Source organism: Ictidomys tridecemlineatus, chromosome 9, assembly GCF_052094955.1.
Source record: "Ictidomys tridecemlineatus isolate mIctTri1 chromosome 9, mIctTri1.hap1, whole genome shotgun sequence".
Lineage (NCBI taxonomy): Eukaryota > Metazoa > Chordata > Mammalia > Rodentia > Sciuridae > Ictidomys > Ictidomys tridecemlineatus.
The window spans coordinates 607921-631557 of record NC_135485.1 but is presented as its reverse complement, the minus strand read 5'-3'; the positions used below and the strand labels follow the sequence as shown (position 1 = coordinate 631557).

The window sequence follows — 23637 nt, the reverse complement described above, 5'->3', positions numbered from 1 at the left end:
GGACATGTTGCCCACAGAGGTGCCGCTACTCAGTGCAGAACTGCTCGGCAGCAGCCTGGCAGTCAGAAGGTGGCTGGATTAGATTTCCTGAACATTGAAGGCAACTGTCAACCCAGAGCTGTGCCCAGCATGGCGAAGACTACAAGTGCTTCTTCCCAGGAGAACCCCACTGAGGGAGTTCTCAATGTGCTTCAGGACAGAGCAAAACTACCCCAGAAGGATGGCCTGGGACTCTTAAGTCAGCAAAATCATAACTTCCCCGAGGATGCCAGGCAAGCGCGCTACCGCTTGAGCCACATCCCCAGCCCTCTTTTTCACTTTTGAACATGGAAATTTGGGTATACATTTTTACACTTTTTAATACATGCATTTAAAGGTATAAATGTTTGAATGGTTTGCATCTTTCCCTAGGAAATGCAAAAGAGAAAGAGAATGGTGAAAGAATGACAGGCCCCCAAATGCAGTCCTCGCACTAGCAAGAAGGGCAGGCTGGAGAGGCTGCCAAGGGCACCCAAGGGAAGGCTGAGGCCCTGGTCAGGTGCACCCACTGAGATATTCTCACGACAATCAGTGGTTGTGATACAAAAATCGAGTAAAATCCCCTACTCTTATATTTCAATTAAAAGCTCATAATTGTTTTTTTGATCTTCTTAATATTTACTCTTTAGTTGTAACTAGACACAATATCTTTATTTTACTTATTTTTATGTGGTGCTGAGGATCAGACCCAGGCCCTCGCACGTGCCAGGTGAGCGCTCTACCTCTGAGCGAGCCACAGCCGCAGCTCCGAGAAACACTTGTTTGGAGCACATTTTCTCCACTGTTGTCGGAGGAGGTTCAGCTTGAGGACACTGGAGAAAGCGGGCACTTCACAGCCAGGCTGTCAGCAGGAGAACTAAGGACGCGGGATTGGGGAGCCGCCACTGTCCAAAGGAGAGTGACGTGGCCACCAAGAACAATGATGAAGGGACAGTGGTACAGGAGGGTCACTAAGGGTGTCAGAAGTTCTTTCATAAGAAACAACTACCAGAAATCTTGTGCCAAAGAATTCAGCATGCTCATCTGCACCCAAGGCTCCCAGGAGGGTGCCACAGCCTCCAGGTGCAGAGCCCAACCTTGGGGCCATCTCTCCAGAGCTGCCTGAGCCCAGAGGGACTCCACCCCAGCAGGCACCAGCAGTCCCACTGCTCACACGGACACCAGAGACATCTGGGGAGCTCTGCAGCCCTCACAGGCCCTGAGCCCAGGGTGGAGACCTACAGGGTGACACCTACTGCACTGCCCACAGAGAGCCCGACCTACACAGTGCCTCCCCAGCAGGTTCCTGCCGTGGAGCCCCCTTGAGGCACTGCGATCAGCAGGCCCCTAGCTGGCCTGCCCAGTCCTGCCCAATCATGAGATCTTTTCCACTCTCTCACACCCTGGGAAATACATGAGCTGCCCACCTTCCGTGGCTCAGCCTGCAGAGACCCCCAAGAAGCAGCCAGTGTCCCCGCCCTCCCTCCCACTTCCCTGGAAGTGGTCAGCAGCCCTGCCCAGCAGCTCTCAGTCCTGAGAAGCAGCCAGGAGGCCCCACCCATTCTCCTGCGGCCCCCAGAAGCATGAAAACCAAGGTAACCAGACAACTGCAAAGGAAAACAACTCTCTAGCGAGAGACCCCAAAGAAAAGAAAATCAACAAATTATCTGAAAAGTAATAAAAAATAATGATTCAGACTAGGTGTGGTGGCCTTAACTAGGTGTGGTGGTCTAAACAACTAGGTGTGGTGGCCCAATACACCGGTAGTCCCAGCTGCCCTGGAGGATGAGGCAGGATTGCTTGAGCCCAGGACTTTGAAGTTAGTCTGGCAACCAAGAAAGACCCCATTTTAAAAAGAAGAAGAAGGAGGAGGAGGAGGAGGAAAATTCTAAGGAAACTTAATGAGATGTAAGAGGTTATACACAGATAATTTAACAAAATTAAGAAGATAATTTACAATATAAATGAGAAATTTAGCAAAGAGAGATCATAAGAAAGAACTACCAGAAATCTTGTGATGAAGAATTCAGTAATTAAAAATCTAAAAAAATATAGTGAAGAATCTCACAGCAAAATTTATCATAAAGAAGAAAAAATGCCTGAGTAAGGGGCTGGGCTGTGGCTCAGTGGTAGAGCACTCACCTCCACGTACGAGACCCTGGGTTCGATCCTCAGCACCACATAAAAATGAATAAGTGAAATAAAGATGATATTATGTCCCACTATGACTAAAAAATAAATATTTTTTAAAAGTTTGCAGGACATAAAACCAATATACAAAACCACTAACTTTTTAATATACCAATAATTAATTTGTTAGGAGATCAAGAAAACAATCCCGGGCCGGGGATGTGGCTCAGTGGTAGAGCGCTCACCTACTATGCGTGAAGCACTGGGTTCGATTCTCAGCACCATATAAAAATAAAATAAAGATATTGTGTCCACCTAAAACTAAAAAAGAAATATTATAAAAAAAAGAAAACAATCCCATTCATTCAAGTTGTTTCACCATGCTCAGTGACCCAGGCACTCAGGGCTACTCCAGCCTGAGTTCACGCATTTTCCACTTGTTTCAAGAGTGTTTGCAGTTGCTTATTGAAGCATTCTTACATAGTGCATGTACACACTAAAAAGTAGCATGTGTAAAAGCTAGTGGCACCCACTCAGGTCTGTGGCCACGTCACTGCCCTGTGCCAGTGCCACAACCCAGTTTCTGGATGCAGCTGTGGAGTTGTCTCATTCATGCAGGAAGTTGCACTGGGGGAGTGAGGCAGCGGTCGCAGGCCCTCTCTGCTCTTGTGGGACTGGAAGCCAGTGGTGCGCAGTCTTCAGCTCTGCCTGGCATCATCAGGGAGGTGGTGAAGGGTGGCTGGTGGCTTTTCAAGGGCTGGTGGAGCTGCAGCTGGACGTTCCCAGAGCAAGGCAGTTTTACAGGCCTGTTCTTGCAGATTTCTGAGAGTCTACAGGTATTTCAAATGAGAAGAGGAGACACTAGGTGCAAAAACCAAGAGGACCTAGTTGACTGCTGAGTGATTTCACTCCTCTGCCTGTGTTTTTGTTGTTTGTTGTAGAACCCTGGGCTTCACCCTTGCCAGGAGCACTCTATCCCTGAGCCCAGCCCCATCCCAGATGATGTCTCTCCCTTCCTTACAGGAAGCAGACAGTCTCCTCAGCGTGAGGCCTCAGTGAGGTTCTGGCCTCCTCTCTAGTATTCAGAACACTTTCATTGCAGAAGCCTGCTCCTCCTGCTGCCACAGGCTCCTCCCTGCCTCCTCCCTCCTCTCAACTCCAGCCGCCCCTTCACTCCCCCTCCCGCCTCCGCCAGGCAATGGAAACACCAGAAAATGACTATTTCAGGTGGTTGCCAAGGCCTGCTCCTGGCTCTCTGCCACAGGGTGCCGGGCGCCCAGACTCGCCTTCTCCTAGCGCTTCTCCCTGGCCCTGGCACTGCCTCTCAGCCCAAAGAACACTTCCCAACCTTTGAAGAGCAGGGGACTGAAGCTGATGGCACAGAGCTTGGAGAGGCCTGAAGTCCCAGGTGCCGTTTTATCTTGTCCCTGGGACTTGCTGGAGTCACAGACACATGTGTCCCTTCTCACAGCAGTCAATCTTACTTACAAGGTCACCCAAGGAAATGCACACTTGCAAGAAGCAGTCAGGTGCCTCTGATCCAGGCACAGAACGCTCTGCTACAGAGGGCCATGCAGGTGCTGGCGGTTCTGCTGTGTCTCAGTTTCCCACCCTCGGCTGCTTTCTATCTCCACGCAGGGGAACGAGAGCAGAAATGCCTCATAGAAGATGTTCCAGGAGACACGTGGGTATCAGGTAGGTGGCTGACTCCTGGGCAGTGTGTGTCATGTTGAATGGCTCCCTCCTCACCGTCTGCCAAGTGAGGCAAAGCTGATGTGGATAGACGAAGGAGGGAACTGTATGATTTTTAAAGCAGGAGACTGGACCTGACATCAAGCTTAATTTGCTCTTCTGGTGGTCAGGTTTACCTGAGCCAAGAAAATCTGCTGCCGTTTAACATGCTAATTGTGGCTGAGCAGTCCAAACATAGGAGAGGTCTTTAGACTGGTCCAATAAAGCAGGACACACACCAGGAGTCCATGTGCCTTCTGGAGACCATGGGCAGGAGCATCCCGTGCAGACCCAGGACTGCCTGCCAGGCAGACTGTCCTTAGATTCTGTCACCACAGTGAGTCTGCACATTTCCTGTGCTGCAAGCACATCCTCACCCAGGTGAGCTTGGCCCACCTTCTGAGAAAGAAAGAAGTGCTGACTAGTCTCAGAATTGTATGGGAAACTCCAGCATGCTAGCTAACATTCAAGTCAGAATCAATCTCCAACTCTGATTTCAATGCAAAAGGTGGGGGGGGGAGGTGAAATCTAAATCTAGAGGCATCCAAGTCGTGTTTTGTATGTCATGATTTTGTGCCCCCTCACCCCCACCGGGGGAGCTGAGCTCTGCCTTCAGCCTGTCTCCACCGCTGGGCCTCAGGGTTCCTTCCCCAGAGCGGCCCAGCCTGCAAACATCCAACACAGCAAGCCAGGACGCGGGCAGCGCCTGGGACCACAGGCGGCCAGCAGACAGGCCAGGCACCAGCAGTGCTGGGGTCTTCCTGTTGTCAGGGTCGGCACCGGTAGCAGCACTGTTTCCTGCCACGGGCCACGGCCAGCATGCTCCTCAGCCTCTCTGTGATGGCAGGTGATGGCGGCGCCTGCTCCTTCCAGCTGTGGGGATGTGTGAGATCTGCAGGCCTTTCTAGCCCACCCACACACAGAGGGCGCCAGGCTCTGCCCGGTGTGTGCCCAGAGGAAGCACTGCCCTGGGGAGTCCTGGGCCCTTGGTCTCCTTCGGGGTAGCTCATGGATTTTCTGCCTTCCTTTCAAGGGGCCAAGAAGGAATAAGAGGGACAGAGTAGCTCCTGCCCACCTGCTGCCCTACAGACACTGGCTGGACAGACCTGGCCAGCAGCATTTCGTGGCAGTGGGCTGAAGTCACAGAACCTGGAGGTGCCTGATGTGGGCTCCAGCAGCTGTGTGAGCAGGGGCGTCTGTGTGGCCTGACATGCAACCTGGCCGCAGCCTCAGCCCTCAACTGCAGTGAGAGCCTCAGGCCCTGCCCACCCCCACTGCTGTCAACCCCTCCCCCTTGCCACTTGCCCTGGCTCCTCCCCAAATCCAGCGGCCCTCTCCTCCCTGCCTCTGCACCTCTGTCACCTTACCTGTCACCTCTACATAGCTTTGCAGATTCAGGGCTCAGGGAGCAGGAGCACCAGGGCAGCTCTGGGCCCACGCCGAAAGTAGCCACTCAGAGGCCAGGAACAGAGCAGAGGACTCACCCCTCGCATGGACCTAGAGCAAAGGTCCAGCCCCAGCAGGGTTGGGGGAACTGTGGTGGACACTGCAGGGGGCCACCACCTGGGAGCAAGATCAGGCCCAGGGTCAGGATGGAGCTGATGGCTGGGGAAGTGGCTGCCTGGAGGAGGTGACTCCACGCAAAGCTCCCTGGTGTTCAGCATGCAGTCAGCAGCTGTGAGGCCTCCAAGGACAGGAGGGCTGAGAGCAGGAGACAGCCCGGCAGGAGAAGCAGGGACATCAGACGCCAGCATGCTGAAGCCAAGGAGCGACGGGCGGCGGTGGTGGCGTGGAGGACTCTACAGGAGGAGGCTGGACACCAGTGGGTGGTGGCGTGGAGGACTCTACAGGAGGAGGCTGGACACCAGTGGATGCACTCCCACTGCAGGGCACTGGGAGGCCTGTGGCTCGCACCCCGCACACCCGGCCCTCACCTGCTCCCTTCAGCACCCCTGCAGCCAAGACTCAGTGTCTACTTGCTCACGAATGCAGTGCCAAGTGCCACCAGGTGAGAGGTACCGAGACTGCATCTTTATCCACTCACGAGATCACTGTTAAAAACAAACCTAAAATCTTCATGGAGTCTAGGCCAGGAAGCCCCATGCCCACTGTCCTGACCTCCTTCCAGCTCAGTGCCATCTGGAAGTCCAAAAGGGGCGACTTTTGAACACTTTCAGGCCAAGATCTGCCTGAAGGTGCTTCTCATTAGGACTGACCATAGGCGGCGAGGAAGTGTCCACCTTCCCTGATGGAGGTGACTCAGTGCCACAGAGGAATAAAGAACAGCTGGAGAGAGAGCTCTGGCACCCACTGGCACCACCGGCACTGCCCCATGCTGGTGACTGTGGGTGTCCCACCTGAGCTGGAGGCGGCTAAGTCTGGCCTCCAGTGCCAAGGTGCTCCGTAAAGGGAGTCCCCCACCCACACTGCCTCCAACCTCTCTGGCTTGGCCTCCAATTATTCGCCCCGCACCTCTGGAGAAGCGGGGTGGCATCTCTGAGTGGGAGGTGAGGAGGGGCTCGGGTGCCTGGGAGCTGCCAATCACGGCACTGCCACCAACACCAGGGCGAACCCCAGCACCGTGAACCTGCAGGAAGCCCCAAGCAGGTGTTTTGTGTCTGTGACCTCACTTCCCTCAGTCCCGCATGACCGTCCCTCAACAGTGAGTTCCGGGCCATCTGGAGTGGGGAGGGCAGAGCACCTTCCATGTGAGTCTGAGGCGCGGGCCAGGCAGGCTCTGCTGCTGAGGGGAGAGCCTCATGGTCCACCCAGGTGGCTCCTGGCTGCACCTTCTGGAAGGGCCCTACGTGGCGAGCCCTTCAAGTACAGTTCCCCGAGACCAGGGACAGCAGGAGAGGGCTCTGCTCAGACGAGTTCCGCCTTCAAACTCCCACAGGGAAACAGGCCCTCCTGGAGGCCACACAGCCAAGGGTTCAAGGGCCAGGCGTCCACCACAGAAACGCTCCAGACAAAGGGAGAAGTCCAGAGGTGCTTTCAGCTGCAAGCTCATCCTGGGCCCCAGAGCTCGGGAGCACAGGACAGTCACAGATTGGAAGTCCCACTCCTGGGTCCACACCCTGGAGAACGGAACCAGGCCTCCCTCCCACACCCCACGGCGTTTATGGAGGCACTTGTCATTCACAACAGCCAGGTCTACCCACAGACCCTGATGGACAGCTCAGCGGCTCCCTGGGGGATGAGAAGTCCACGACTTTCTAGGAATGGATGGCACATGGAGGCTGTCCCGCCTTCCTGGGTGGAGAAAACAGGCCAACGGTGAACAGACCCATTGCCCAGAGGATCTGCAAGACAGGGAGCCAGTCAGGCGACAATGACCTGGGCAGCCACCAGGCGAGTGCAAAGTGGGCCCGTGGGCATGCTGCTGAACTCCACCAGGTGCCCAGACCCCCGCCTGCCACGCAGCACACGAAACGCACACGCCTGGTGCCCAGAGACACACATTCCTGGAGCAGCCCTGCTCGGGGGCCAGCGGACAGCCCCGGCCTGGCAGACGCCCCTCCCGGTCCCCACAGGAGCCCAACAGTGGCACGGGCATGCAGCACAGGGCAGGACCACAACTGTCTTGGACATCAGTCCTGCTGGCCTCTGGGGCCCTCTGGGCTGTTGCTGGTGTTCTGACAGCAGCCGTCAGTCGGCACTAGTGTGAGCTTCCCAGGGAGGGCCTGTGCACAGCACCCTGCTGATGTAGTCCCACCAGGCCCTCCAGGACCCTGGAGTGTTCCAGAGACCAGTGTGTTCACAACACTCTTGACACGACTGCTGTCCACGCCCAGGTGCCCGCCATCGGCAGAGCCAGGTGCTCCCAGGGCTGAGGGCCCCAGGCACTACAGTGTGCAGCACCCAGAGCCTTTGGAAAGGACTGTGGGTGAGCTTGGGCCTCCTCCCGGCTTGTGGGCCTCCTCCCAGCGGCCTCCTCCCGGCAGCCTCCTCCTGGCTTGGAATCTCACTCTACATGCCCCTTGCCCTCCTCACAGGCCCTGGTACTTCCAAGATAGGAGCAGGCAGTGTGGTCAGTGAGGAGAAGGGCCAGGTCTTGGGGGATGTGGCACGTGGCCTGTGTGGGCTTCCTCCTAAGAGCAGGGTCGTCAGTGCATGTGGAGCCTCCTCTGTCCCTCGCACTGTCCACTGTTGTGGCTGCAGGTCTGGATGACCGCGAGGGCCAGCTGTGCTCTCAGCTCTGCTGGCTCCTCTCCTCTGAGACCACCCCAGGAGCCTCCATGCCTGGCTCCCTTCGGAGGGGCAGATGGCTTGTGAGTGGGGGTCCAGGTCGGCCAGACCATGTGGCCTCCAGCCACACACCTCGGGGCTCCTGTTCCATGGTTCCCCCACCTGTCCTCAGAAGGCCACCTGCTCTCTGCCATGCTCTGCGCTCGGCGCTGGGTCGTGTTCTCTGAATAGACCTCAATTTAAGGTTACAGAAGAAAATTTAAGACATGGTAAACTGATCTGAAAAAACTAGGTTGGAAAATCAAGGCACAGATAGCGTACATGTTCCAATCTCTCTCTCTTCTCCTCCTTTTCTTTTCTTTTTTTTTTTTTTTTTTCCTGGGGATTGAACCCAGGGGCACTCAACCACTGAGCCACATCCCCAATCTTTTAAAAAATATTTACAGACAGGGTCTTGCTAAGTTGCTTAGGGCCTTTCTACAATGAGGAGGCTGGCTTTGGACTGGCGATCCTCCTGCCTCAGCCTCCCCAGCTGTGCTGGGCCCCAAACTAATTTTGATAACGCATACCAGGTACTTACAGGAAAAAGGCTAGACGGCTGACACCAATACTAGGAACTCCTGGAGGGACTTGCACTTTCCGAAATTCCTACGATGAGTGTGTTGTCCCTATAATACACTCTAATGACCCACAGTTTCGGTCTCAAGGACGCAGTCTGGAGGAACGGGATGACCATCGGTGACCTCAGGCACCAGGAGAGGGCGTGAGGCCCTCACCCCACAGTGCTGGCCTTCACCGGGAGCCAGGAGGGAGGCTCTGGCAGTGAGTGCCGCAGAGGCCCTGTGACCGGCCCAAGTGTGACTCTGGCTTGGTGGCACGTGGGGTGGCTGTGGGCAGTCCTCTTGCTCCTCACCTGCCGTGGTCAGCTGATAGAGAGGTGCTCTGCTCAGGCCCATGGTAGCTCAGGGAGCTGCCAATCAAGGCCTGACTGAGAGCTTTTGGTGTGCTCAGGTCCACACTAGGGAGAACACAACCCTGACTTGCTGCTCTCACACCCAGAGGGAGGTGTACCCTGATGTTACCACTGTTGGTGTTGGCTTGGGGTCCTGGGGACTGCACCCAGGGCCGCTCCACCACTGAGTGCACCCCAGCCCTTTCTAGTTTTAATTTTGAGACAGTCTCCCTAAGTTTCTGAGGCTGGCCTCAGTTTGTGGTCTTCCTGCCTCAGCCTCTGGAGTAGCTAGGATTATAGGTCATGTACCACTGTGGCCTGGCTGGTATAACGTATCATCCTTGCTCTATCAGTGGGAAAACGGAGGCACCCGCAGCCCAGTGCAGTGCCCAAGATGGCCCACCGAAAGTTGTATCCCTGTTCCTAGCCAGTGAGCCCTCCCGCTCTGTGGCCACTGGTGAGAAGCTCCCCGGGGCTCTGTGCTGGGCTGGCGGCTGTTCCTCTAGGACTGCTTCACCCACAGGGAGTGACCCTCTCCAACTGACTGGCCCAGGAGCAGTGCTTCTCTCCCGCCACCTGCTGGCCTCCCTGGCCATGACACCTACCTCTAAGCCGCCCTCCTGCCTGAAGGGCACCTTGGGGAGGCCGTTGCCTGAGGCTGGAGGATCCCACAGAAGCAGGCGGGGTCACCCTGGCCTGTTCTGGGAACTCAGGCAGCATGCCAGGAACGCTGTGTTGCAGTGGCGTAGGGATGAGTGGTACCCATTCATTCAAGTCCCTTGTTGAACCTGAATTGTGGGACCCTTTCACTTATTCCACAAACATTTATTGAGCCCCCACCATGAAGCCAAACACTTCCCTAGGCTTACTGCCAGACCCCAGAGGGCCCCAGGGAAGAATGGAATGTCTGAGGCTCTCTAGCCCCTCGCCGTGCAGACGAGGGGCACCGGAGCATGCATGCTCAAAGAACAGATCTGCAGGGCCCGTGAGGGGACCCCGGGACTCGTGTGTGCTTGGGCAGGAGTCCTGGGGACAGGCCTGGGGCAGAGCTGTGGGGGAGCACAAAGGCGGGAGGGCCACCGGGGATGCAGAACAGCAAGGCTCACCGGCAGGTGGGACCCTTCCCAGGCTTTCGGCTGGCAGCCTCAGCACCCTGGGGTTTGAGCAGGGCACAGCCTGCCCACCCTCCAGTGTGGGAGACAAGGCTGGGTGGTGCAGCAGCTCAGCAGGCACCCAGTCAGCACAGCTGGACCAGCACCCCAGCCCTGCTGCCTGCCCAGAGTTGTCCTGCGGGTCGCACAGGCCCCCAGGGCGGAGGCTGCCCCAGGCAAGGGTCCTCATGACACAAACAGAGAAAGACGATTGGCCTAACTTAGAGGTCATCACCTATTGATGCTTTCCGCACACACAGTCACTGCCTCCTGCTTATGACACAGGGACTTTCAAGATCCAGCAGTGGGACACAGGCAAACTTGACTTCCGAGAACCAGGCCCTGGTCTGGGGATGTTCGTGACTGTCACAACATACAATGATGAGGTGAGCATGCATCTGTGCTGAGATACTAACTGCTTGTGCAGGAACCACCTGCCCCTCGTGTCCATAGTGTTACAACTTCTGCTTATGTATAACTGAGCACCTGAGCACCATCAGCCAGAGTTTACAACTTTTTTTGTTTTTGCACCAGGGTTTGAACTCAGAGGTGCTTTACCACTGAGCCATGTCCCCAGCCCCACCTTTTTTTCTTCTGAGACAGGGTCTTGCTAAGTTGCTTAGGGCCTTACTAAATTGCAGTCCTCCTGCTTCAGCCTCCTGAGTTGCTGGGGTTACAGGTATGCACTACCACACTCACCTGCAGCTTTTTATTTAGGACAGTACCTCACCCTCAAAGACCCGTGGTCTAGATGAGGAACAGAAACACTCTTCCCATAGAAAGTTTCAAGAGAAGTCACGTGGGGGCTTCTGTGGACACAGGGGCTTGCAGATTTTGCCTGGGTTGGGCCTCATCTTTGGCAGAGCCATGGCTTCCCCAAAAACCAAAGATCAGAAAAACCACTGCCTATCTCCTTCCTCAGATTCTGGAAGAGGCTTTCTCAAGTAATTCAGAAGCCCCAGGTCATACAGAACCTTGTCGCCATGGGGCACCAGTGAAGGAGCAGAAAACTCAGCATGGTCAAAGGGACAGAGCACAGATCCAGGAGAGCAGACAGTTTCCAGCACACACTGTCATCTCTGAGGGCAAACTGGTCAGGTTATTTGACTGGTTCATCCTCAGTTTCCTCGTTTATACAATGGGTTTAACAGTGACATCCAGATTCCACTGTACCACAGGTGCTCTGGCATCCTGAGCCCAGGGCCACAAAAACGGAGGTCCTAGAAATCAGCTCATGGGCAGCAGGTGCTGGTAGGTAATCCCTGGAGAGTGGCACGGGCCTCTCAGTGACAAGGACAGGGTTCTATGTAGGCAGGAGAAATTAAAATCTGTCTGTTGTCTTCAGAAGACACTTAAGTCCTTAGAACACACACTCACCCACTGGGTCAGTTACACACTGCATGGCCAGCCCCATGAGAGGCAGAGGCAGGAGTGTCACCTGAGTCCCCGGGTCAAGGCCACCTAGAAAAGGCAGCGTCTATTGTCTCTTAAGAAAACATAAATACACCATTGCCTGAGAACGTTCCCTTTTAGAAGTGAGACATGTTTTCATCCATTCTGTGGACATCCAGCAAACACATGACGTGTGAAGCATGCCCGAGCCTCTCTTGGCCTAGGAGAAGGGCAGAATCCCTCCTACGGGCCTTATTCTCAGGAAGAGCTTCTCCGCATAGAGATGGGGTGACAAGAACCGGCTCTGGTGGTATCAGTTTGGATAGACCACTCCCTGTGTACCCTGCTTCTCTTGGTCATTGTTAGAGCTCGGGACTGTCCGCATTGCCAGTCTTGATGAGCTACCCATTCCTGCGCCAGTGAGGGACAACCCGAAGGAACGAAGTGGCTGGTGGAGTGGGCAGAGCAGGTGGTGACCGTGGTGTACCACACAGACCTCTCTACCCCATCCCACTTTCCACTTCCAACATTCTGTTGGGCAGAGGCAACGTGGCTGGAAGGTTCAATGACTTACAGACTGTCATCAAGTTGAAGCACTGAGATTCAAACTCAAGTGTGCATTTCCCCCAGCTCACCATGGGAATAGCATTCAAAGCTGTTTGATGAATTTCATGTTCAGTGACACAAGACAATGAAGGGTTTGGAATACAAAAGTAAATCTCAGGAATGTGTTAACAGGTAGTGAGTAGTCACTAAACATTTCCTCAGAGAAGAGAAAGGTTTTGCTATTCATACAAAAATAGGAAGTAATAATAAACCTCACCCTTCACCGCAGACTTATTGACAAACTTTCCCTTTCAGTGGTCCTCTTGAAAGAAATCAGGTACGTGACAATGTTCTTCATTTTCTCTAGATCAAAACTGAAAGACATTTACAAAGCATCTTTTAAAAAATATTTAATTTTTAGGTGTAGTTGGATTCAATACTTTTATTTTATTTATTTATTTCTATATGGTGCTGAGGATTGAACCCAGGGCCTCATACGTGCTAGGCGAGTGCTCTACCTCTGAGCTACAACCCCAGCCCTACAAAGCATCTTGACTGCATTTTTTTATTTGTGTAATATGTTTTTAAGACTTTGCAATTGTAGAGCAGTTTTAGGGTTACAGCAAAACTGAGCAGAGCGCAGCGAGTTCCCTGCTCTGACTCAGGCATGACCTCCCCAACTACCAGCAACCTCCTGACCCCTGAGGATTTTTGCCACAACCCGTGCACCCAGGGCCTGAGGTTCACAGCATGCTTCTCTTGGTAATGCACATTTCGCGGGTCTGGACAAACGTGGTGTCGCAGGGCAATTTCTCCACCTCGAACATCCTGTGTGCTCCAGTAGAACCTCCCTTTCATCAGCCCTTGACACCACTGGTCTTCCTGTCCCTGAGTATCATGCCGCGGGAACCACAGCTTTCTTTTCAGCATGCTCCACTTGATAATGTGCCCTTAAGGTTCCTGGCCTGATTGTGCTGGGGAACACTGCATGTCCCTTGCACCAGCTTACACATTCCCCCGTGCAAGGACAGTGTGGTTGCTTCTAAGGTGGGGCAATCATGCCCAGAGCTGCTATGGATACCCACCTGCAAGTCTCTGTGTGGACCGACTTATGTTTCCAGAACACTTGGCAAATGCCAAGGACATTCCTATAGACCACACGTACACTTAGCTCTCCAGGACAATGCCACACTGTCCCTGAAGTCTGTGCCACATTCGGCCCCCCTCCACAGTGAACAGGTGCTCCTGCGGCTCCATACCTTGCCAGCACTCGGTACGGTCAGTGTTTTGGATCTGGGTCATTCTAATAGGTGTGTGGGGACATCTCACTGCAGTGCCCTCCACATGCTTTGAGTCTCATATGCCTATGTGCTACCTGCATTCTTCTTGGCCAGGTGTCTTTTCAGATATTTGCCCAATTAAAAGCTGGGCTGCCTTCCCCTTGTTGACTTTTAAGAGCTCTTTGTGTAGTTTGAGCAGTCATCCCTTGTTAGATCTGTCTTCCAGGGACTCTCTCCAAGTCTGTGGTTCGTCGTCTCATTTTCTTCTTCACAATGTCATTTTCTTTTTCTTTTCTTTCTTTCTTTCTTTTTTTTTTTTTTTTTTTTGGTACTGGGGATTAAACCCAGGGGTGCTTAACTACTGAGCTATATCCCTAGCCCTTTTAAAAATTTTTTGAGACAGGGACTCACTAAGCTGCTGATGCTGGCCTTGAATTTGCGGTCCTCCTGCCTCAGCCGCCTGAGTTGCTGGGATCACAGGTGTGTGCCACTGCAACTGGCTTGAAATGTCTTTTGCAAGGCATAAACTTTGAGCTTCCCAGGTCCACCTTTTCTTGGATCAAGCCTTTGGTGTTCAACTAAACAATCATTACTGGACCCAAGTCATCTATATCTCCTCATCATCTTGGAGGAGCTGTACAGTTCTACACTTTGCCTCCAGGTCTCTGGTCCACATGGAGACGATCCTCACAGAGGTGTAAGGTCCACACCGAGGTCTTTGCACACACATGTCCAGTGGTTCCAGCCCCTCTTTTGTGAGACTGTCTTCTCTCCACTGCATTGGTTTCTTCCCTTGCCTAAGGTCAGGTTACACATCGATGTGGCTGTATGTCTGGACTTGGTTTGGTCCTGGGCCCACCTGTCTGTCCACCTGCCATCATTACCATGCTGCTGTAATGACGGAGTCAGGTAGCGTCAGTCCCAACCTCGTCCTTCTCCCCCTCCCTTTCTTCCTCGGCCTCCTGGAGACTTTTACCTTTGCACGTAAACATGAGAATCAGTTTGTCCAGCCACAACACAACTTACTAGGTTTTATTGGGATTGGGTTGAATCTGTAGATGATATTGGAGAGAACTGACATCTTGACAATACTGAGTCTTCCTACCAGTGAATATGGACTCGTCTCTATTTACTTGGTTCTTAGAATTCACTCATCACAGCTTTGTAGGTTTTCTCACATTCTTCTTGTACACAGTTTGTTAGATTTATAAATATTTCATTTTGGGGAGGGTGCTAATGTAGACAGTATTTTTCACATTAAATTTGCTCATTATTCATATAGAGAAAATTGATTCAGTTTAATATATTAATCTTATATCTGCCAACCTTCCTATAATCCCTTATTCCTTTGTCAATTCTTTTTTTTTTTTTTTTTTTGGTACTGGGTATTAAACCCAGGGGTGCTTAGAATATTTTTCTTTCCCCCCGCTTTTTTTTTTTTTTTTTGAATTGTGATTGAACCTAGGATGCTCTCCCACTGAGCCATATCTCCAACCCTTTTTGTTTTTATTCTGTTCTGGGGTCTTGTTAAGTTGCTGAGGCTGGCCTTGAACTTGCCATTCTCCTACCTCAGCCCCCCAACTTACTGGGAATCCTTTTGCATTTTGTATGTCATCATATCCTCTGTGAGTCAGAAGTTTTATTTCTTCCTTGCCAGTCTGTTTTCCTATTGTTTTCTTTTCTTGTCACATTAATTAGACCTCCTAGTAGTATGCTAAATAAAATGGTGAGAGATGACATCCTGTCTTCCTCCTGACCTTAGTGGAAAAGCCTCTGGATTCTCACCATTAGGTACACTAGCTGTGGGTTTTCTGTACAATCTTCTTTAAATTGAATCAGTTCCATTCAATTCTTGATTTAATGAGTCTTTATCGTGAATGAGCAGCATCTCTTGTCAAAAGGCTTTTCAGATGGTGCACACATGGTTCTTCTTCAACCTACTGATAGGATGGTTGTAGCACTTGGATGTTCAGCCAGCCTTGCGGGTGTGCAACAAGCCCCACTTGTTCACATGTACTCATTTCGCATGGTGTTAGATCTGCTCTGCTCCTGTGCTGGGAAGGATTTTTGCACGTATGTTCAGGAGAGAGAAGCATCCATAGATTTTTCTTATAATGTTGTCTGGTTTTGTATTAGGTAATGTTACCTTCATAAAATGAAGAAAGACTTAGGCACAGTGGTGTGTACCTGAAGCTCCAACCCTGGGGAGGCTAAGGTGTTAAAAAAAAAAATCAGGAGGTATTTTTTCTGCTTCTATTCTTTAGAAAGAGATTTTAGTTAATTGTCATAATTTATTTCTTAAGTGTTTGGTAGAATTCACCAGTGAACCCATATGAGTCTGATGCTTTCTGTTTTAAAAGATTATTCATCCTTTTTTTTAAAAAAAAAATTAGTTGTAGATGGACACAATACCTTTATTTTATTTATTTATTTTTATATGGTGCTGAGGATCGAACCCAGTGCCTCATATGTGTAAGGCAAGTGTTCTACCACTGAGCTATAGCCACAGACCATGTTATTCATCCTTGATTCAATCCCTAGATACAGGGTTATTCAGATCTTCTATTTCTTCTTGCATGCGTTTTGGAAGATTGCCAAGAAGTCGGTCCATTTCATCTATGTTAGTCAACTTTCACACTGTGACAAAATAGTGAGAAAACCAACAAAGGAGGAGACATTGACTTTGGCTCATGGTCTCAGTCCATGGTTGCTGGCCCCTCCTGCAATGTTTGGGCCTGTGGTGAAGTAGAATGTCACCTCTGGGATCATGTGGCAGAACACAGCTGCTCATGCATGGCAGCTGGGAAGCAGAGATTGAAGCAAGGAAAGGGCAGGAACGAGACCCACCCAGGAACGAGATCTACCCGCCAGGACACCCGGTGAGCTTCCCCAGGTAGGCCCACCTCCTACCCTTTCAAAATGGACCGTCCAATGGTCCCTTCAGTTATGAACCATGATGGACTCATCTACTGGTGAGGTCATGTTGGGTTCCTGGCGACTTAAACACTCAGAACTTTTGCCCACCCAGAGACGCCATTTGCCGCGTTGCTCGCGACTAAAACCCTCAGGGTCACTCCAGGGGACCTGGGCTAATTGGGCTGTGCCAAATAACCATACAAGAGACAGAAATACCTTTTTCTTTGGGGGTGCTGTGACAGCTCCTCTGATCTTAAGGGTCCAGAGAGAGAGAGAGAGAGAGAGAGAGAGAGAGAGAGAGAGAAAGAGAGCCCACACGTGCTGACCCCTATTATTGAGGAGAAGCCATTCAAATGAGGCAAGGGGTCAGGTTTCAGGGGCTGAGTCTAGCTTCCTGATGTCTGCTGTCAGCAGGTTAACTGACACCTAGGTAGGCCACACCCAAGGGCAAAGCAAGAGAAGGGGACACACAAAGGGTGCTTCCATGGAACATTCTATCCCAAACAGGGCAAGGGGTAGGATTACAAAGGAACAGGTGAGCATAGCTCCACCCAGGGGGCTGTAGGAAGGTGCACCCAGGCACGAAGAAGACAGTCACTCGAACCCTAAAGACTGAGGCTGTGGTCTGGGTTCCCTAGGCACCAGATCGCAGAGTGACCGACAACGATGCCACACCAGTCAGAAGGGGAGACAGACATGGTCACGTGTTAGTTTGGCCTCCCACAAGGTCAGAGCCTCCAAGACCTACCTCTGAGCACTGCTGCATCGAGACCCCAGCCCAAACCACAGGAGCCTTTGGGAACTTTCAGACTCAAGCCATATCAGTATCAAACCAGCAGGCACAGAGTCACCCACAGCACTCCTGCAGCATCTCACCGTGTCCCTGGGGTCTGTGGAAATGCCCCTCCTTCACCTCTGATGTCAGTAACCTGTGTCCTCCTTTTTCCCGGTAGTTAAATTGTCAAGAGGCTTACCAGTTTTATCATCTTTTCAAAGAACCAGCTTTTTAGTTTTTTGTTGTTTCATTTCCTGTTCATAATCTAGTTTTCTTCTCTTACATTGCATTTAATTTGCTTTTCTTTTCCTTGGATTGCTGGCTTTAGACCTTTTTTCCTGATATATGCATTCAGTGTTTTAAATCTCCCTCTGATCACAGCTTTCACTGTATCCCACGAACTTTGTTAAGCTGTATTTTAATTTTTTGAGACACATGTACATATCCCCTGAGATTTGCTCTTTGACCCATGTGTTGATGGAAGCATGCTAACTTCCAAGACTTCAGGGATCTCTAGCTACCATTCTGCTATTGATTGCTAGTTTAATTAGATTGTGGTCTGAAAGTGCACATTTATGATTTCTATTCTTTAAAACTTGTTTAGTGTACCTATGGCCCAGAAGGTTTATATTCCATGAGAGTTTGACCAAAAAACAAACAAAAAAACAAAAAAACCCTGTATTCTGCTTTTGTTGGCTGCACTAGTGCACAGATGTCAATTACATCCAGTCAACTGATGACGCCAATGAGATCCACTATGTCCTTATTGATTTTCTCCACGATAGATCCATTTCTGATAAAAGTGTTGACGTCTGCAATTAAAACAGTGAATTAATGTATTTCTTGCAGGTCTATCGGTTTTCTTCGTGTTCTGAAGCTTTGTTCTTCAGTGCATGCACATTGAGGATCACACATCTTCTTGGAGAACTGGGCCCCTTATCACAACTGAGCCCTGATAATTTCCTTTGCTTCAGAAGTTAAATGTCTGAACTAATATAGTTACTCTAGCTTTCTCTTTCTTCAAGGTTAGCAGGGCATATCTTTCTCTGTACCATTACTTTTAATCTTTATGTCTTTATTAAGTGTTTTTCTTGTAGACAGGTAATTGGGTTATGTTTTTTGACCCATTCTGACAATCTGTCATTCTAACTGGTGCATTCAGACCACTGACATTTTTTTAGAATATTTATTTATTTATTTATTTTAGTTTTCGGCGGACACAACATCTTTGTATGTGGTGCTGAGGCTTGAACCCGGGCCACACGCATGCCAGGCGAGCGCGCTACCACTTGAGCCACATCCCCAGCCCTCAGACCACTGACATTTGAAGTGATCACTGACATAGTTTGATCACAATCTCTAAGATTTACTGTTTCTATTCATCACCCTTGTTCTTTGTTCCAATTTTCTACTTTTTTCTTTTTATGGTTTGAATTGTGCATTTTCAATGACTCCTTTCTTTCTTCTTAACATATCGATTGTACTTTAAACAACATTTTAAAGGTAGTTGCCCTAGAGCTTGCAATACCCATTTACAACAAACCCAAGTCCACTTCAGAGAGCACACTGTTCCACTTTATAGGTGTGCAAGTGCCTTCTGATACAGCGTTTCTGATTCTTTAGTTTTTCATGAACTCTCACCACGGGAAGCCCTGCTACTGCCATACTGAACAGGCTGTTACCTGTCAGTCAGTTAGAAGTGAGAGAAGGACGGTCCGGCTACCTCGGCGTGCTCTACTCTCATGCCCTTTATGAACTGGAGCTTCTGGCTACATCATCTTCCTTCTTTCTCAGGATCTTATTCTAACATGTCTGGAAAGGCAGTTCAACTGGTAGCAATCTTCCTCAGTCTGTTTTTCTAACAAAGTTTTTATTTTTAATTCTTAAAGGGTGCTTCTGCAGGACACAGGAGCCTGGGCTGGAGGTCTGTCTTTCTCTCCTGGTACAGTATTTCATCACTTCATCTCTTCCTGCTCAGTTTCTGAGAAGTTAGATGTGATTCGAGCCTTTCCCCCTTGTTAGGCAAGGTTTGCCTCGGCTCATTTCAAGGTTTTCTTTAGCTCTGACCTTCTGTGTGACATGTGTGTGTGACATGCGGAGGTATAGACTGTGTGGGGGTATTGTTTGTTTTGTTTGGGTATTTATCCTGTAGGTGTTCTCTGAGCTTCCTGGTCTGACATTAACTTGGGGAAAACTCTCAGCCATTATTACTTCAAGTATTCCTTCTGCTTTCTCTTCCTCCTCCTGGTTTCCCCATCATGCCCAAGTCTGCTTTCTGCCATGCCCTGGTTCCTGGCTTTCCCTCCCTTCCTCCCGCTTGGCATTTCAGTTTTGCAAGTTTCCATTCACAGAGCCTCGAGCTCAGAAACTCCTTCCTTGGCTGTGCCCAGTCTACTAAGGAACCTACTGTCAAAGGCATTCTTCATTGCTTCTACAGTATTTTAAAATTTCTATGTCTTTCTTAGAATTTCCATTTCTTTGCTTATATTACCCATTTTTTCTGGCATGTTGTTTACTTTTCCCATTAGAGCCTTTAGCATATTAATCAGAGTTGCTTTTTAATTCCTGACCTGATAATTCCAACATCTCTACCATGTTTGTATCTGGTTCTGATGCTTGCTCTGTCTCTTCAAACTATGTTTCCTGCTGTTCAGCATGCCCTGTGACTTTCTATGGAAATCCTGAAATATTTATTTCACTATAAAATATTCTAAGTAGAAACTAAATTTTCCTAGCAGATGTAACCACCGTTTACAGTTTGGTGAGTATTCTCCGGCATTCTTTTCTATGCATATAGGAACATATGCGTGCAGGTATACTTTTATACTTTTTATCCTCTATAGCTGTGTGAGGGACAGCTCTGGTGGAGCTATGGATTTAGTACCTTTTCACTGACACACAGTGCTCCTTTAGGGGCTTTCCTAAATTTACCTAATCAATTCCCTACGGAAAGGCATTCGTTATTTCAAGAATACAATTTTGTTATTACAAACATCACAATGAATATCCTTTTACATGTAACTTTGTTTTTTATGTATTTTACTAGAATAAGTTTATATAGACAGCATTTATGATTCTATGATTTAAACTTTTAAATTTGTAATACATATCACCTAACTACTCTCTACAACTGTTGTTCTGTTTACATCCCAACAGCATTGGGAGAGTGCTTTTGTCTCCATACCACCTGAGTAGTTTTAAATCCTTATCAATCTGATAATACACAAGGAATGCCTTATTCTAGTTTGGATTTTTTATTACTTGCAAGGTTGAATATTTTTCATGTTTATTAGCTATTGGGTCTCTTCTCTGGGAACTGCATTATTTTGAACAGATTTATGTAGGGAGATTTGTTTTTTAAAACGTAGAGAATGATAATCTTAAACTATGGAAATCCTTAACCCTAGGTATTACTATCAAAATTATTTGGTCCAGAAGGAACATTCTATTTTACTTCATATTCACCTGGTGAACACATCATTTGCTTAGAATCTAATTCAACAAGGTTCGTGTCCGTTGGAGAGAGAAGGCTGGTGAGTGTGCACCTCTGGAGGCCTTGCTGACACCTTAGAGAAACTCGTGGAGGTCCCTCTGGTCTCTAGGAAGGCTTTCAAAAGGGAGCCCTGAAGCTGACTGAGGGGGGGAGTGAGAGCTGAGGGAAGGTGAACAGAACTGTGGTCCCTCAGACTTGACAGCAGGGGAAGGCTGAGGGGGAGTTACTAATGGATTCCAATAAATGAAACTTGTGCAGGAGGATGGTGGGTGGCTCTTCTCTAAATGTGTGGAGGACAGATGAAGAGAATTTGTACTTTAGTATAAAAAATTCTGTTATACATAAAGAAAAGTTTCCTGAGAGCAGCCATCAGATCTTCTCAGCACCTCATGGTAAATCTGATTTGCAGGAAGCTATAAATACACCCTCAGGTCATTAGGCTGGCACTTACTGCATCGTTGTTAAAAAAGGCAACTGAGTAGAACAGGGACAAAAGGGAGACCAGGCACTAAGCGGCACCCCACTCCCCCACTCATCAAGAAGGGAAGGGAGGTGGAAGGAGGGAGCGAGGACGCAGGAAGCCCTGAGCTGTCTTCAATACCGTTTCCTCCTCTTCACTGTTTAAGCAGCGCATCCACTTGGATATTCGAGTTGGAGAACATGACCTTGATGCTGCAATTGCTCAGGCAAAGGACAAAGTTAATGAAGTTACCTTCAAGCTTGAACATCTAATGGAACAAATTGAGCAAATACTCAAAGAACAGGACTATCAAAGGGTCAGTCTGCCTACTCAGCTTATTTGATCTCTTCCTGCCGGGAATGCATTTCTCAACACAAAGCCCCAGGGAAAGAAGGAACTGCCAGTTCTTTCCTAGTGTCCTGAATAGAACCACATGGGCAGGCAGTGCGGAGAGAGGTGTTGGCTGGACTCTGCTGGGAAAGGCACTGCTCTCTTCCTATCCCTGTACCAGCAAAGCACCCACAGCAGAAGGTGGGAACTTACGGAGGGAATGAACGATGCTCCCAACACACTCCATATGTCTGTAGGGCCAAGTGGGCCCACTTTCTAGATCAGTCTGTCATTCGACCCTGCTTCCTGAGTCACTGGGTTCAGTGGGCTCAAATCTGCTCTACCACTCACCAGCTTGTGTCCTCACTAAGCTTGGGTGTCATAATCTGGAAAATAAGGACTGGAGTGAACTTAAGTAAGGCAAGAATGAGGCACAAAGGAAGAACTCCAACAGGGGAATCACCCCAATTGGGTAGGCAGTGTTTGCTCTGCTTGATGGTAGCAAATAAAATGTATGAAGTCGTAGATAAAATTCCTGTATTTCACACCAAAATGCAGTGTTTTATAAGGTTGATTTTTACTCTTTTATACTCATTTAAACAACAGATTCAAGCTTAGGAAATCACAGTACACCTTAGCATAATATATTAACTGGGTAATATCAAATATCTTGAACACATACAGCAACCTTCCCCTCCAAATCACACATTAAGTTTTTTAAGAAACTAAATCCATCCATCTCTCTTCTGCATAGGACCGTGAAGAAATTTTTCGAATAACCAGTGAAGATACAAACAGCAATGTTTTATGGTGGGCTTTTGCACAAACGTTGATCTTCATCTCAGTTGGAGTTTTCCAAATGAAGTATCTTAAAGACTTTTTTATAGCTAAGAAGCTTGTTTAAAACATTACAGGTAAAGGCAGATAATCTGCACAATGTTTGAATGAATAAACCAAATACATGCATAAATGTGTATAACTTTTTTTTTTATGGTGCTGGGGTTTGAATGGGGATTGGACCCAGGGCTTTGTGCATGTGAGTCAAACACTCTACCCACTGAGACAATGTGTATTACTTATGATTTCAAAGATACCAGTGGTTGAAATTAATGTTACAGATTGCAACATTGATAAAATATTACCTTAACAATGTAGCTTCTGAATTTTATAAAGTAAGCACATTATCTTATTTTTTTAAACTTAGTTTAAATCAGCACTGTCTAGTAGGATTACAATGTGAGCTACATATGTGACTTTAAGTTTTCTGGTCACCACAATAAAAAGGGTGTTTAAGAAAAGTAACATCAACTCTAGTGACATATATTTAACCCAATATATAAAAAATATTACCATTTTAAAACATACTCAACAGAGTTACTAATGAGATATTTTATCTTCTTTCAACCATACAACCAGGTTATAGGCTGCACTCTTAGTATCACCGATTTGGACCAGCCACCTTCCAAGCACTTAGTGGTCACTTGAGGCTCACAGCTACAGCACTACCGAGAGCAAATACACCCTGTCCCCAGGCCACATCCAAGAAATAGTCACCCTTCCCTTCCATTCTGCTAGTTCCTAACTCCCTGAGAGGCACCTTCCCCACACAAACAAGGCAATTTTCCTGAGCCATGTTTTCTCACTAGTTCTCCATCAGTTCTTACAAACAGCACAAAGCCAAGGCAGGTGCAGCATTAGTCAAGGAATGGACCTCTTATTTTAAAAGTAATGTTTGGGGGCTGGGCCTGCAGCTCAGTGCTGGCTTAGCATGTCTGAGACTGAGAATGGGATATGGGTTCAATTCTCAGCACTGCATACATAGTTTAAAAAAAAAAAGTCTATCAACAACTCAAAAATTTTTTTAAAAAATTACTTTTGTAGGGCAGGGGTTGTGGCTCAGGGGTAGAGGGCTAACCTAGCACATACAAGGCCCTGGATTCTATCCTCAGCACCACATAAAATAAATATATAAAATAAAGATATTGTGGGACTTGGGTTGTGGTTCAGTGGTAGATCACTTGCCTTGCATGCATGAGGCACTGGGTTCAAATCTCAGCACCACATAAAAATAAATAAGCAAATATATTGTGTCCATCTACAACTAAAAAATTTAAAAAATAAAGATATTTTGTCCAAATACAACTAAAAATATTTAAAATAAATAACTTTTTTGTGTTTTTAACTTTTAATTTTGAAATAATTCTAATCTCATTAGAAATTGCAAATACAGTTGAGTCCCTTCCCCCAACTATTATTTTAAAAGGGAAACAATCTT

General features: G+C 48.8%; 1 protein-coding gene across 2 annotated transcripts; it reads left to right on the top strand.

Moving 5' to 3' along the window:
• The first annotated feature begins 3354 nt into the window (after positions 1-3354).
• On the top strand, positions 3355-22516 carry LOC101977340 (transmembrane emp24 domain-containing protein 11). 2 transcript variants are annotated; one of them, XM_005319049.3, is made up of 5 exons: positions 3355-3843; positions 10456-10556; positions 20487-20612; positions 21202-21348; positions 22117-22516. In XM_005319049.3, the coding sequence occupies exons 1-5, from the start codon at positions 3720-3722 to the stop codon at positions 22264-22266; spliced, it is 648 nt and encodes a 215-aa protein (XP_005319106.1). In that variant the 5' UTR covers positions 3355-3719; the 3' UTR covers positions 22267-22516. The 2 variants fall into 2 exon arrangements, with proteins under 2 accessions (XP_005319106.1, XP_040148790.1); XM_040292856.2 differs by having other exon boundaries at positions 21199-21348.
• The last annotated feature ends 1121 nt before the right edge of the window (positions 22517-23637 follow it).